Source organism: Diabrotica undecimpunctata, chromosome 1 (genome assembly GCF_040954645.1).
Source record: "Diabrotica undecimpunctata isolate CICGRU chromosome 1, icDiaUnde3, whole genome shotgun sequence".
Taxonomy (NCBI): Eukaryota; Metazoa; Arthropoda; class Insecta; order Coleoptera; family Chrysomelidae; genus Diabrotica; species Diabrotica undecimpunctata.
In genome coordinates, this window is record NC_092803.1 from 206,211,199 (window position 1) to 206,227,644 (window position 16,446).

Here is a 16,446-nt window from a genome sequence, read left to right on the forward strand (position 1 = left end):
TTATTTCTATCGATTCGTATCTCCCTCTTCTTTTTGTTTTGTTGGGTTCTTAAAAATTTTGATGTTTTCGAAGTCAATTTGATGCTTCTTCTCATTTTCATGTTTAGTGAGCGCAGTGATGTTGTTCCTATTATATTTGTGAGAACGAATTCTGGATTGAAGCAGTTGACTAGTTTGCCCGATATAGACACCTTCGCAGTTAATACATGGTATCTCGTAAACAATATGTGATGTTTTGAGTCTGTGTTTTTAATTTAGTAAAATATTTATTTAAAAGGTTGTTGCCTTTGTGAGCCACTGTGATGTTATGTTTGGCTAAAAGATTTGTTAGTTGCAGATTTCTTATGGAAAAATGGATGATGGGATTTGTAGTTGAGATATCGTGAAGACCATGTTTCTTTTGTAAACCACAATTTTATAACTGTTATTAATGCGATGTAAGGTGATATCCAGAAAATTTATTGTATTATTTTGTTCAATTTCTATAGTAAACTTTAGCTTTGGATGGTAACTGTTAAAATTATCTAAAATTTCGTTCATTTTATTTGTTGGGATTGCACAGATACAGTCATCAATATAGCGGTGGAAGAATGGTACATATTAAATGATTCGTGACAGATTCTTCTAAGTCTTCCAGAACCAGTTGAGCAATGACACTAGAAATACTTGGACCCATTACACATCCATCCTTTTTTTGGTATATTTCGTCCTTATATAAAAAGTATGTTGAGTTTAATGTTAACTCTACAGATGATTGGAATTATTGCAATGGGATGTATTCTTTTACGTCATTCCACTTGCCACTAATGTCAGTGGCAAGTTTTATTGGGATGTAAGTGTGTAATGAAATGACATCTAAAGATATTAATTTATGGTTATTTGGTACATGAATGTTTTAATTTTAGAAATAAGGTCATTGGAATCTTTAATATAATAAGGATTTTTATTTATGATATTAGAAATAATGATTTTTAAGAACTTTGAAAGGAATGTTCATAAATCCTATTCTGAATTCTGCAATTTGTTTGGCCTATATAAAATCGGAGGCAGTCTACACAAGGAATTTCATAAACTCCTTGTTGTTCATTTGGAATGTTATCTTTGATTCATCGGACAAGAGATGAAAGTTTTTGTTGGGGAGTAAATATTATCTTTATTCCTGTTGATTTAAGAATTTTGTCGATTTTGTCAGTGACACCTTTGATGTAAGGAAGAACATCTTTCGTATGATGAGAGTCTCAGTATTTGCGTTGAGATTGAGGGGGGTTGATGTCTGTGGATGCTCCTATTGATGTGATTTTCGAGGTAACCATTTTGGATGGGGGCTTGTTTTAAACTGGAGAGCTCAGCGAGTCTACTTGCATCATAGCAAAGGCGTATCAATCTGGAGACAAGGGTATTAATTCCTGAATTAATTTGTGAAGGTGGATGTTGAGTGTTGGCATGCAAGTAAAGATTGGTATGGGTGGGTTTTCGATAAACGGAGTGATGAAAACCTTGGGATTGGTTTTTCTTTATGATAACGTCGAGAAACGATAGAGATGCACCAGTTTTAACCTCCATCGCAAACTGGCTACTAGGATGTATACCATTCAGACAAATGTACCGTCAACATATCGTAGCCAACATGCGGGTTTAAGCATTGATGTGGATAGTGCTCGGGTCTGCAAGTATTTCATAAAGATATTGGCAATTTGCTGGAAATAGTGGGGAACCAATTCGGGCACCATTTATTTGTCTGTAGAATTGATTTTAAAAGATGAAATAAGTGTTGCACATACAATGTTTAATGAGAGAAGCAGTCTTGAAGAAGTCTCCCTCAGACTACATTCTCTGATAATGCGACCAACTTTCTTGAGGCGAAAAGTCAGCGATTTAAGCTTAATAAATATTTGAAGATAAACTCCAATGATATTGATGATTTGAATAACCTTATTACCGAAACAGTGAATAAAAGCCTTCTGCAACTGAAAAAACCAAAAATAACATACAATAAATTAGACAAAGAAATATTACAACAAATAAAAAGAAGGAAGATCTTAAATAAATCTAACAAAAGGGGAACCGACGAATATAGAGAACTTAATAGGCAGATTAGAAAAGGAATCAGACAACAAAAAAGAAAAGAAAACGAAAAATTAATAGCAACAACTATTGAAAAAAATAAGAGTATTAAATGCCTCAGACCGACATTAGGACGACGTCAGATGATATCATTAATGGGAAAAGACGAAAATGAAATCACAACTAGAGAAAACATACTGACACGAATAGAAGAATTTTACACAGAACTTTGCAAAACACATCAACAAGATGATGAGATGAGACCAGCACGAAAATTAATGAAAAATGTTGGATCAGAAATAATGACAAAAGTAACAATTTCAGAGGTAACTACAGCATTGGAAAACATGAAGAGAAATAAAGCTGGAGGAGAAGATAGTATTACCACACATATGATATTAGAAGGAGGTAAGGAACTAATTGCAATTGTAACTAAGCTTGTGGACAGTTGTTTACATCAGGGCAAACTCCCTAAGAGCTGGAACAACTCTAAAGTAATCTTATTACACAAGAAAGATGATAGTCGAAAATTGGAAAACTAAAGACCCATCAGCCTACTGTCACACCTGTTTAAAATACTCACCAAAGTCATAACTACTCGACTAACAAGGAAATTAGACGAATACCAACCATATGAACAGGCAGGTTTTAGAAAAGGCTATTCAACTTCCTATCACCTGTTAACCACAAAAATATTAATAGAAAAATGTAACGAATACAAGTTTCCAGTTTTCCTAGCATTTGTAGACTACGAAAAAGCTTTCGATACCATAGAACACACGGCCGTAATAAACGCAATGCAAAATTGTAGAATAGACAGCAGATATTAACTTAATAAAAGAAACTATGAGCCAAGCTACAGCTACATACTACCTAAATGAAAATGAACACACGAACCCTGTACCATTAAACAGGGGAGTCAAACAGGGAGATACTTTATCACCCAAACTGTTCACCTTAGTTTTGGAGGACGTTTTTAAAAACCTAAATTGGAAATATAAGGGAATAAACATCAATGGCCGCTACCTCAGTAATCTACGATTTGCAGATGACATAATCCTGATAGCTACTGACCTACAAGAAATGCAAACCATGCTTTTAGAACTACATACCGAATCTTCTAAAATAGGACTGAAAATGAATTTAAACAAAACAAAAGTCATGCACTCCGAAGACACCGTGACAATAATAAACGATAAAGTTATAGAAAAAGTTGAAGAATATATATACTTAGAACAAAAAATAATACTAAATAGGGAAATTCAAACTGAAGAAATAAAAAGAAGAAGAAAGTTAGCTTGGGCAGAATTCGGTAAACTGAACTATATACTCAGAAATCAACAAATTCAATTACATCTTAGATCTAAAGTTTTTGATGCATGCATTATTCCGATATTAACTTATGCGACACAAACATGGACAATCACAAAAAAGAATATGAATATACTTAGAGTCACTCAACACGCGATGGAAAGAGCAATGCTAGGTATATCACTTAAGGACAAGAAAACAAACACATGGATAAGACAGAAAACCAAAGTCACCGATGTGGTGCAAAAATCATTAAAATCATTGAAATGGGAATACGCTGGACATGTAGCTAGGAGCGATCTAAACAAATGGCACAGATCAATTTTAACCTGGAGACCATACCAACACAAAAGACCCAGAGGCAGACCTCCTATGAGATGGACAGATGATCTGAAAAGGACTGCCGGGAAAAATTGGCTACAAGTAGCGTACAATAAAAAACAATGGAAAGGAAGACTTGAAAAGGCTTATGTCCAGATGTGGACGTGAATGGCTAGACGAAGAAGAAGAAGAATTATTTGAAAAATAATCCGACTCTCCTTTTCATCCAGGAATTTTTTGCCTCCTCTCAAATTAGTTGAAAAACAATAGAAACTTGATCTCCTTATCATGAAAGACTTTGGAAGACCTCTATATAGAGCGCTAAACATCATATCTACAGATTATTAAGCCATCCCAAAATTTCATTTGAAGATTTCAGTAAGGTACTCATCCAATTTAAAGTCGTACTTAATTTTCGGCCCATTTGTGCGTTCTCTAATGATCCCATATCATATGTGTAAATATGCAAAAGGTAAAATATGTGAATATATATTCACATATTTTAGTCCTGGTCACTTCTTAATCGTAAAGTCTTTCACCTCGTACCTCGACCAGGAGTAGACACACATCTATCCGGAAACTACACTTTTTTGGAGAACGTGGTCGACTGATTATCTGAATAGACTTCAAAATTGCCCATTCAAAAATTTGCAACCTTATGACCTTGTGCTAGTTAAAGAAGACAGTCTCACTCCTCTCTACTGGTCATTGGCACCAGTGATGGAAGTTTTTCCAGGTAAAGATGGCCGAGTGAGAATTGCATCGGTTAAAACTAAGGATGGGATTTTCAAACGCACAATAACCTTTATAATGAATGATTAATGTTATTATTTTTAGTAGTTTTACTCATATTGTGTTATATGAATTTGTTTACTATTATTCATAGTGTTTTCTATGTTCTCTTTTTTAATGCTTTTTATAATGTTAAAGCTAGTGCTTCAACGGGGGGTAGTGTGTTGTAAAACAACCTATGAAGGTTGTTGATAATTCTCTTCATCAATTACACAAGACAAAGTGATTTCTACTTACAAAAGTTAAAGCTATTCCCGAAATTTGAAAAAAACTTAAACTATCTCGGAAAGTAATGAGTTTAGGTAGAGGGAATAGTTCATATGAAATAAGCGTATCATAAATGAAATATTTTAAAAATGTACTATATAGGATTATACATTTATTTCACTGTTATCGTATATTTCATTTTTTATAAATCATCCGACCAACTTAATTGTCATTATTAAATAAATTTTAATTCCAATTCTTTGTTATTATATACCAAGCTGGTTTCATTTTGGCCTATTCAATCTCTTTGTGCAAGATTTTAATTTGCGTGTTGTTTGTTTTAGGGGAGACTTCACAGATGAAGATGATTACATAAGTCCGGATGAGTTTGGACGTGGATACGATGCTACTGGTTCGTATAATTCAGGCCGAGCCGATGACTACACAACAATTGCTCCTGACAATGGAGACAGCAGAACTGCGTCGTATCCTGATCCAAGGTCTAATCCCGCAGACCCTCGTTACGATCCCAGATACGATCGTAGAGATCCAAGATACGACGAGAGATTAGATCCAAACAGTGAAAGGTAAATTACGTTTCCTAATCATTAAACATTGTATACTCACAACATCTCATTCCCATTTTAAGGTATGATGCCCGTTTTGATCCCAGTAGTCCCAGCTATGATCCAAGAACTGCACAATACGGGCCACAATATCGGACAGGTTCAGGATCTCCTGGATCACAATATAATACAGTAAGCGGATCAATTTCAACTTCAGGAACAGTGGGTGGAGGACAATACGGCCCAGGTGGGCAACCATCTGGTTCTACTTATTCAGGCAGTTCTGGTTCTCAGTCGGGCGGTTCTTACAATTCTGGTTCACAATATGGAGGTTCCTCAAGTCCAAACGCTGGAGCTCCTTATGTCCCAAGTTCGCCAGGAGGAAGCTATTCCAGTTCTCAATCAGGCGGTTCTTACAGTTCCGGTTCACAATCTGGAAGTTCCTCAAGTCCAAATGCTGGAGCTCCTTATGCCCCAAGTTCACAAGAAGGAAGCTATTACAATAGAGGTTCTAATTCTCAATCAGGTGGTTCATATGGATCAAATCCTTATGGAACTAATACTGGATCTAGTGCAACATATGGATCTTCCGCTTCTGCATCAGGATCTGTTTCAGGATCAAGTCAAGGTTCAGGTTATTCAACAAATTATGGTTCTAATTCACAATCAGGAGGAAGTTACTCTTCAGGAGGATCGTTTAGACAAGGCTCACAATCAGGAGCTGGTTCACAAATAGGTATGTTATTCACATCTCATTTTTATACCATTTTTATTTTTATACATTTTTTAAATATGTTTAGGAGGCGCATACGGATCTAATTCTTACAACGAGTCCCGGTCAAGGTCAGGAAGCTATGGTTCAAGAGTAACAAGCAGTAGAAGACAATATTCAGACAGCTACGATGTCTTCGATTCACCAAAAGCTGGCGTGGACAAATTTTTACCAAAGTGTTTTGCGGAAAAAGGTGCCAGAGTAAGTATTTTTGTGAATTTTTTAGTTGTAATCCTTAACTTAAATTTACATGTTTTAACAGGGTATTCCAGGAACACCAGGTTTGCCTGGTGAAAAAGGACAAAGAGGCTATCCAGGAGGCGAAGGTATAGCCGGAGATAAAGGAGATAAAGGAGAAACTGGTCCTATTGGTCCTAGAGGTCCGAAAGGAGAACGAGGTAAAACTGGAGTTCCCGGTTTTCCTGGTCTACACGGAATTCCTGGAGTTATGGGACCACCTGGAGCTCCCGGTATACCTGGTACTGATGGTTGTAACGGTACTGATGTAAGTATATATAATTATTGTTTAATATATTACAAGAAAGTATAACTGAAGAAAATTTATAGGGTCTTCCCGGTATAGATGGTCATCCTGGAGAGCCTGGACCACGCGGTTTACCAGGTATTTCTGGTATTAAAGGAGAAAAGGGAGAAGCAGCTCATTGTGAAATTACATTGAAAGGGCAGAAAGGAGAACCGGGACGAGACGGAGTTACAGGTCCTGCTGGTAATCCTGGACCATCAGGTCAAACTGGTCTGCCCGGGCCACAAGGAGATCACGGATCAAGTGTAAGTCTAATATTTCTATATTATGTCGTAAATAGATTACACAGTACACTATTATATATTATCGTATAATTAATCGTATACTTATAGGGTCCTAGAGGACCACCTGGTACTAAGGGTCAGAAAGGAACGCCTGGTCTTGGATTCTACGGTCCCAAAGGAGACAAAGGTATTGTGGGACCTCGAGGTCAAAAGGGAGAACCTGCGGATGGGCATCACGAACTTAACCAAACTGCTTTAATTGGACCAAGAGGTGAGAAGGGCATGCAAGGAGATCGTGGAGATTATGGAGTCTCAGGACAAAAAGGAGAACCGGGTCCTGAAGGAGACTATGGTCTTCCTGGAACTATTGGAATGAAGGGAGAAAAGGGTTTGCCAGGTGCTCCAGGTCCAAGAGTAAGCTAATAAATACTGAATATTAAAACTTTTTAAACATATAATTTTTATCATCTAGGGACGTGACGGATTTGCTGGTCCACCAGGTCCTCCAGGTCAAAAGGGAGATAGAGGATTGACGGGTCTTTCAGGTTTACCAGGACAACATGGACAAAAGGGAGAACCGGGAAGGGATGGACCTACAGGGCAAATAGGTCTTCCAGGACCTCAAGGAAAACCAGGGGGAGGAAAAGGATTCCCAGGACCACCGGGTCCGCCAGGACCAAGAGGTTATCCTGGAGTCGCTGGTCCTAAAGGTGTAGATGGATTTCCAGGTTTACGAGGAGAAAGAGGTCCTCAGGGACCAGTAGGTGGTCCAGGTCTAGCAGGCACACCTGGACCTGAAGGAATTCCCGGGGAGAAAGGTCAGCAGGGAGATTCTGGAGCTCCAGGTTTACCTGGACATGACGGTGGTAGAGGTTTTCCAGGACCACCGGGTCCACAGGGACCTAGAGGGTTAAGTGGAGAAAAAGGAGCAACGATAGTGGTAAGAAAATAATATTCTGTTACTAAGCAATTACTAAAAAATTTATTTAAATAAAATACTATATTAATACTCATGATTATCATGAATTATTAATCGATTAGTCGTTATTGTAACTTTTTGTAATAAATAACTATGATACTTTTAGGGACAAAGAGGAGAAGATGGAGAACCGGGACGCGATGGACTTAAGGGACAAAAAGGAGAAAAAGGTTTTACTGGACCAATAGGTGTACCCGGAGACGCTTTAAATGGTATACCAGGATTACCAGGTCCTGTCGGACCACAGGGAGAGAAGGGTAACGCAGGACGACCAGGAGCACATGGAGCACCGGGTACGCCCGGAGACAAGGGGGATAGAGGTGGCCAATGTATTAATTGTATACCTGGTGCTAGAGGGGAAAAAGGGGACAGAGGTTTTGATGGTAGAGATGGACCCACAGGACCAAGAGGACCTCCTGGACCGCCAGGTTTTGTAGGACCAGCTGGTTCTAATGGATTACCTGGTAGAGATGGACCACCTGGTAAGCCTGTAAGTATTATAACGACAGAAAATAATGCAAACAATTTAAAAGGTAAATGAAAATTTAAAAATATTATTCACTTTTAGGGTGAACCCGGAAGTGATGGAGTTCCTGGAGACCAAGGTCTTCCTGGTATTAATGCTCAAGTTCCAGTTAATCTAGTTAAAGCTGAAAAGGGTGAGAAAGGTAACAGAGGTATAGATGGACTACCAGGAGCATCAGGTCCTATTGGAAGACCAGGACTGAAGGGAGACATGGGTCTAATGGGACGGCAAGGTGAAAAAGGAGATAGGGGATTCAAAGGGTTCCCTGGTTTAGACGGAAGAAATGGAGAACCTGGAATTCCCGGAAATAAAGGACAAAAGGGTGATAGTATAATAGGAGAACCTGGATACCAGGGTGAACCAGGAGATAAAGGAGCTCCGGGAACTCCGGGAGACCGAGGTCCTCAAGGTATTCCTGGACGATGTTCGGAAAATTATTTTGATCAAATGAAAGGAAACACTGGACCCAAAGGTTCCAAAGGAGAACCAGGATATACAGGACTTACAGGAGCAAAAGGAGAAAAGGGTGATCAAGGATTCCTGGGACCTTCAGGACCTCAAGGACCTACTGGTCCACCAGGACCTGTTGGCCGAAGAGGTTTGCCGGGTCCAAGAGGTGACAAAGGAGAGAAAGGACCAATGGGTTTCCCTGGAGACCGTGGAAGAGATGGTGCTCCAGGACTCCCTGGATTTTCAGGTGGTAAAGGTTCTAAAGGAGAAGCAGGTATACCATCTGTAGGACCTCCTGGTCCACCTGGTCCTATTGGTGAACCAGGAGAAAAAGGATTACCTGGGTTCCCGGGTAAACCGGGTCCTAGGGGTAATGACGGATTTCCGGGATTAATGGGGGAGAAGGGAGATGTTGGTTCGCCAGGATTAAATGGACTAACGGGCCCAGCAGGTGAAAAAGGAGAGCCCGGGCCTATTGGACCTCCAGGTATCGATGGCCGTGAAGGAAGTCCAGGATATCCGGGATCCAAGGGAGAATTAGGTCCTAGGGGACAACCAGGACGACCCGGTTTGCAAGGTTTCCCAGGTTTAAAAGGAGAAGCAGGATTTCCTGGTTCTTCTGGTCCAAAAGGATTTAAGGGGGCTATAGGATTACCTGGCACTCCTGGGCAACCAGGTGAGTGCTTGATATATTCGTTATTACTTTTTTTTTTAAATTCTGTTTTATCAATCACCAATGTCTCGAATGTCTTCTAATATTTATATTTTTGGAATATTAAAACTAAGAATTTTTGCAAATTTTGCTTCACAATAAAATAAATGTAAAAATATACTTTATATAGCTAATAAAAGATACTGTCACTTCTGGGGGAGAACTGGTTGTAGCTTTAAATGGAGTTAAATATGTAGTAGTAACAGCATTGTTGTTGGCTGTAATTGTAGCAGCATTGATGTTGACTTTAGTGATATTAGCTAGGATGGTAGCCTGCTACACCCATTCAATCAGCAGGTGTTGTGGTGAACATTACTTGGTGTTAATTGGTGAGTTCCACCAAAAACGGACGACAACAAGAAAAATCCCAATAAAAACCCAAGAAGAAATGAACAAATAAAATGGGTTTATGAACTAAAATTCTACTTTAAATACACTTGAAAGATATACCCCTACTTCGATTAATTTGAAGTGATATTCAAATCGTCTATTAGAAATATCAGCTCACAATTGAAATAATTTGAAATTTTGAACTAGTTGAAAGAAAAATTGGGCGCCAACTATTTTTATAAGAAAAATAGTAAAATAAAACAGAAGGTTAACAATTGGAATAAAATCAAAAGAAATTGAAACCAAATAATTGTTTGAAGAAAAATAACCAACTTATGAGGTTCATAACGTTACAGCTTCTCCTTATTTTGTGTGACATTAGCTGCTCTACTTTTCTTATTAAACTCTTTGATTATTAATTTAAATATCGTCTATGGAATTTTGATGGTTTTTATGATTTCTGATGGAATTTTTAATTTGAGATAACTAATGATATCGAGTCTATTTAAAACGAAACTTTAATTGTTTTAGGTATGGATGGTCTACCTGGAAGAACAGGTGAAAAGGGAGAACGTGGATTCCAAGGGCCTCCAGGACCTCAAGGATTAATTGGAATGCCTGGGGAAAAGGGTTTCTCTGGTGAAAAAGGTGATATTGGTCCATTTGGTCCCCCAGGTTTACCAGGATCCCCAGGACCTATAGGCGATAAAGGCCAAACTGGTTACCCCGGTAACCCAGGAAGAAAAGGTGAACCTGGTACTGCATCTGAAAAGGGTCAAAAGGGAGAACACGGATTACCAGGTTTACGAGGAGCTGATGGTTTACCAGGATTGCAAGGATTGCCCGGAGATAAAGGTGTGGCAGGTACACCAGGAAGGAGTATTGTCGGTGCTAAAGGTGACAAAGGTGACCAAGGAGGTGCTGGTTTAGATGGCTTACCAGGAATACAAGGAGAAAAGGGTGATGCCGGATCGCCAGGTTTCCCTGGAGTAAAAGGAGATAGAGGTTATCCAGGTGAACAAGGAGCACCAGGAATGGACGGTTTTCCAGGAACGAATGGAGAAAAGGGTGATAGAGGATTTGCAGGAGCGCCTGGTTTTCCAGGAGAGAAAGGAGACCGAGGTTTGGCAGGTCTTGATGGATATGAAGGACAAAAAGGTGAACGAGGTCGACCAGGTTCCACCGGACCTTTCGGTGCTGCAGGAGAAAAAGGTGACGTAGGAGAAAGAGGTCCTCCAGGTCCATTAGTACAAATTAAGGGAGATAAGGGAGAACCAGGACCATTTGGATTGGAAGGTAGACAAGGTGAAAAAGGAGACCGTGGATTTTCCGGAGCTATTGGTCTTCAAGGAGACAGAGGAGATGCAGGTTTCCCTGGTATTAAAGGAAATCTTGGAAGTCCAGGGCGTCCAGGAGCTAAAGGTTAGTACTTACTAAGAGGGATAAATTACTTTACTACTCTTAAACCAATATAAACTTTTTTTATACAACATTTTTAATGGAATGATCCAATTACCAAGCTTATTTTTAATTAGCCTTCTAACTTATCAATAATTTGATTTTAGGTGAACGAGGTCTTTCTGGAGTAGCTGGATTACCAGGGTTGACAATCAAGGGAGAGAAAGGTTTGCCTGGAATACCTGGCAAAAACGGAAGAGAAGGTCTACCAGGAACTCCAGGACAAATTGGAGAACCAGGATTGCCAGGCTTAGCTGGCAGACAAGGACCACCCGGTCCACCAGGTCCCTTGGGACTTCAAGGTCAAAAGGGAGATCGAGGTTTTGATGGAGCACCAGGACCGCAAGGACCAACGGGGCCCCCAGGACAGCCAGGATTAGAAGGAGCCACTGGACAACGAGGTGAAAAGGGAGAGAGAGGTAATCCCGGTGCTTTCGGCGCTCCGGGACAAAAGGGAGATCGTGGACAAACAGGATTGCAAGGAATCTCAGGTTATCCGGGAGAAAAAGGAGATAGAGGTTTCGATGGAGAACCTGGAATTGTTGGACCAATGGGACCACCTGGTCTTAAAGGAGATGCTGGTATTCCGGGACAATCTGGAAGACCGGGTATTCCAGGTCAAAAAGGTGACAAAGGAGAGCGCGCACTTCAAGGGTCTCCAGGTCCAAAAGGAGATAGAGGTTTTCCTGGAAATCCTGGAATGCAAGGAGAGACGGGACCTGCAGGTCTCGACGGAATACCAGGAGTTCACGGACAAAAGGGTGATAAAGGCGAGAGAGGATTTACTGGTATTGCAGGATCGCCTGGATTATCAGGAGAAAAAGGTGATCAAGGTATCGAAGGAGCAATAGGACTTCAAGGTTCCATCGGTGACATCGGTCCAAAGGGTGAACCTGGTGCTTCTTGTGTTGATGTCCCTGATTATCTTACTGGTTCTTTACTGGTCAGGCACAGTCAAAGTAAAGAAGTTCCAAGCTGTGAACGAGGCCATATCAAATTATGGGAAGGTTATTCCTTACTATACGTTGAGGGCAATGAAAAAGCACATACTCAAGACTTAGGTTACGCTGGTTCTTGTATAAGGAAGTTTTCGACGATGCCGTTTGTGTTCTGTGATGTTAATAACGTCTGTAACTACGCAAGTAGAAACGATAAATCTTATTGGCTTTCCACCAGTGCAGCTATACCAATGATGCCCGTAGAAGAATCTCAAATTGAAGAGTATATATCAAGATGTGTCGTATGTGAAGCCCCTGCCAGCGTCATTGCCGTGCACAGTCAATCTTTAGCACTTCCAGAATGCCCGTACGGATGGAGTTCCTTGTGGATCGGCTACAGTTTTGTCATGGTAAGAAATATTTGATATTTATTGTTAGACATTTCAACAAATTTGCCACACATTTTAAACTCATCATTTCCCACATCTCAAGTACACGGCTTTTATTTCAATGAAGAGAATCCAATTTTTTACACAGCACTTTACTTATTATGAATAGGAAGATCTGTACTTATCCGACAGGAATCGTTAACACACATAGACCAGGTGTAGATACATGTGTAGACCTGGAGCTAGCTTACAACAATTTTTGCAATAAACTAATTGTTTGAGGTGCTCTGAAGGTCTATTTTGAATATATTATATATTAAATCCATTATAAAGATAAAAATTGGATAATTTTTATAAATATGGAAGTTAAAATAGCATGACCGTTTAGAATATCAATAGATTTAATGTATTTTTCCATAATCTGTCTTGTAATAAAAATTACATATGTTAATACGTTAATGAATTGCTTTAAATTGAAAATTGATTATCTTTTGCAGCACACTGCAGCCGGAGCCGAAGGAGGAGGTCAATCTCTTTCCAGTCCCGGTTCATGTTTGGAGGACTTTAGAGCCACACCGTTCATCGAATGTAACGGTGCTCAAGGATCATGTCACTACTTTGCCAACACTCTTAGTTTCTGGCTGGCGACCATTGACAACAACCAACAATTCCAGAAACCTCAGAAACAGACACTTAAAGCAGGAAATGTCAGGGACAGAATCAGTAGATGCCAAGTTTGCATAAGAAACACATAGTTTGGTTCTTGCTCGCCTAGGAAATCAATATTTAGCGATGTCTCTGTTACCAAGATTATTTGAAAATATCCAACGACCGATTACATTAATATATATGCTTTAATATTTAAAGACACAAAATTATATATTTTTTTAGAGAAATAAATGGAGTTTTCAAACATTTCGTAAGAGAGACATCATCTTTGTGTTCCTGTCAGTTCGGTACTTAGCCATCCATCGTGATACCTTCAATTCGATTGCCAAGTACCAATCTGCCAAATTTGTATAGTAAGCTTTTATAACTTTCCTTTAATACTGCCGTGCCATCTTGTGTAACAATATAGCATGTAAAGATTTTTTTGTATAGATAATAGATTATAAGTTGTACGTATATGAAACATTTACCAAACGAAACGAAATAATTCATATATAAAATAAAACATTACCTATCTTTAAAAGATATAATTTGGTGCTACATTACTTAAAATTACCTTCAAATAAAATAATATCGTGCTTCGAAGAACGCAGAAAATGTTTTTCGGCATCATTGTTCTGTTACTGACATTTTCGTTGACTGAATGTGGTCAGTTGAGAGATACGCTCTAGTCAACAGCGCAGAAAAACTCGATGTTATTGTAACTAATTGTTTTCATTCAGCACTGCCATTGTAATATAATATTGTACCGAGCAGGATTTTGTATTTTCTGCGGCGTGTTTCCCAGATATATTTTGTCACCAATGTACTTTACCAAAATAATGTAAATAAATTTATATAAATATAAACTTTATTTTCAAATTATTTCGTATTTTTTTCTCTCCCTTCTTGGTTTCATTTCACGTCATCGTTGTTGGAGAAAAATTAGAATCGGAATTGTGCCTATTATTTCTGTTTGTTTGAAGAATATCCTGGTTTGAACTTGAAGGTACACAAAATTGCTACTTGGAATGTCAGAAGCTTATTTGCAGCAGGCAAACTACAAAATTTAATTAGGAAATGAACAGAATTAACATGGATATTATTGGCATAAACGAATTGCGATTGGAAAGCACAAGAATAATCAGTACCAGTAGAAAGCCCTTTGTAACAAATATGAATGAGTTAAAGATGGGCAATGTGGTAAAAAATTATCACCCAAGAAAGCATTTGACCAATTTGTATGCCCGTAAAAGATAGTTGACTAAAAATGTAAATGTAAAAAAATGAATAAGAATAAAGTTACTGAATTCAGGAATTTACCAAAAAAATATGGGAACCAGGAAAGTATGAACGTATATTTGCCTATGTATCTTCTATGTAAGTATGTATCTAAACTAATTTCTGAAAATGAAAAAGAAATACCAATAAAACAGATGTTATCTAAAATTCAATTTAATCCCTACTTAGTTCTAGTAAATATTCAGATATCCATTAAATTTAACCTATCGTACCCTTCACCTATTAAGTACAGCCTAAACTTTGATACATTGAAATACCCAATTATAAACTATAAACCCATGTAGGTAAACCTTAGCATCAAATTATAACAATATGAAAAAAAAACCCCTAGCTTTGAAAATACAACCTACTCGGCTAATAGAAAGTATTTGTACACTTCGGTATTCGATTAAAAAGATATCGCAAGTGAAACGAGAAACTAATCTGACGGATTAGTCCTCTGACATATATTTATCTACTTATAAAAAAAATAACTCTCTGGTTAGATGTGTACACAAATACCTTACCGGTATCTGTAGATACCAGTAAGGTATTTTGATCTGAAGGGGATCTTAGAAATCTGAAAGGGTATTACAGCCTCCTGTGGTAAATAATTGTGATTAAATGATTATCCAGATTTAGCCATACGGCTCACACTCCCTCTAAGGGGAAAATTCACTCATCCCAGATACCTACGGTATCAAAAGGATTGAGCTCTGGTGGGACTCTTTCCGTGTTATCGAGCCCTAGGTGACTTGGTTTGGTGGAGTATCTCCCAAAAATTTTCGTACACATCTGGACGTCGCGAGGAGTACAGCTTTCTGCATGGCCTTATAAAAATGTTCATTTAGATCCAGCTGTTTGATGTTCGCTAGGAGGTTTTTGGGAATAACACCAGTAGTAGATACAATAATAGGTACTGTCTGGGTACTTTCCATTGTCCATTGTCTCCTGATTTGTATTTCTAGATCGCTATACTTGGAGATCTTTTCGTTGTATTTAACACGAAAATTATTGGTGTTAGGTATCGCCACATCAATAAGTGTGGTTTGCCTGGTAAGTTTATTAACTAGTATGAGATCCGGTCTATTATGTGCCACTGGTTGGTCTGTGAGCACAGTGCGGTCCCAGTATAGCTTGTAGTTGTCATTTTTAAGCATTCTGTCAGGTACATATTGTTAATAAGGAAGATGGTCGGTTTGGAGAAGTCCCAGTTTGTCAGCTAGTTCTTGGTGGATAATCTTTCCTACTGAGTCATGGCGTTCTTTATAATCAGTTCCGACAAACGCCTGGCAGCCCCCGGTAAGATGGATGATTTCTTGGGCTTGGCATCCATATCGGCATTTGTCATTTTGGACTTGAGGATCTTTAACAATATATTTCAGGTAATTTTTAGTTGGAATAACCTGATCCTGAATGGCAAGTAGAAAGCCCTCAGTCTCGGGAAACATCTTTCCTGATGTCAACCAATAGTTCGACGCTGTATTGTCGACATATTCTTGGCTGATCTCATTGAGATGTCGCCCATGCAGAGGTTTACTCATCCAGGTGCGCATTTTTTCTTGCTTAGTTAGATGGTTTATGCGCAAATCTTGTTCCCTCAGTTTTAGCGGCGTTGTGTCATCTACTGCACAAATCGCGCGATGAAGAGTAAATGTCTCCGCCTGCATCTGAAAATGAGTTCTTACTGAGTAATTTGTTTTTTTAGTTGCTCACTTATATTTTTAAGTCCTCGTCCTCCTAAATACCGCGGTAATGTCGTTCTTTCTACTGCACTTCGAGGATATGTTTTTGTGTCTTTGTGCGGTGTGTTCGTAAGTTTCACTAAAGAGTTTCTGTATATGTTTTAGTCCACTTAATAATCCCAAATGAGTAGCTAGACACGGAAAATGCGTAGGTATTTAATGTCTTAAACAAATTTTTACTATTAAGAT

At 38.7% G+C, this 16,446-nt stretch overlaps 1 protein-coding gene across 1 annotated transcript in view; it reads left to right on the forward strand.

The window, feature by feature from the left end:
- Positions 1–14,116, forward strand: part of Col4a1 (Collagen type IV alpha 1) — a 32,958-nt gene extending 18,842 nt beyond the window's left edge. The window contains exons 4-15 of the mRNA XM_072521067.1: positions 5,040–5,282; positions 5,345–5,997; positions 6,062–6,234; positions 6,296–6,538; positions 6,601–6,822; positions 6,910–7,215; positions 7,274–7,741; positions 7,887–8,270; positions 8,349–9,432; positions 10,330–11,220; positions 11,364–12,604; positions 13,081–14,116. Coding sequence (XP_072377168.1) covers positions 5,040–5,282; positions 5,345–5,997; positions 6,062–6,234; positions 6,296–6,538; positions 6,601–6,822; positions 6,910–7,215; positions 7,274–7,741; positions 7,887–8,270; positions 8,349–9,432; positions 10,330–11,220; positions 11,364–12,604; positions 13,081–13,338 — 6,166 coding nt within the window. The 3' untranslated portion in view covers positions 13,339–14,116. The remainder of the gene's footprint in view (positions 1–5,039; positions 5,283–5,344; positions 5,998–6,061; positions 6,235–6,295; positions 6,539–6,600; positions 6,823–6,909; positions 7,216–7,273; positions 7,742–7,886; positions 8,271–8,348; positions 9,433–10,329; positions 11,221–11,363; positions 12,605–13,080) is intronic.
- The last annotated feature ends 2,330 nt before the right edge of the window (positions 14,117–16,446 follow it).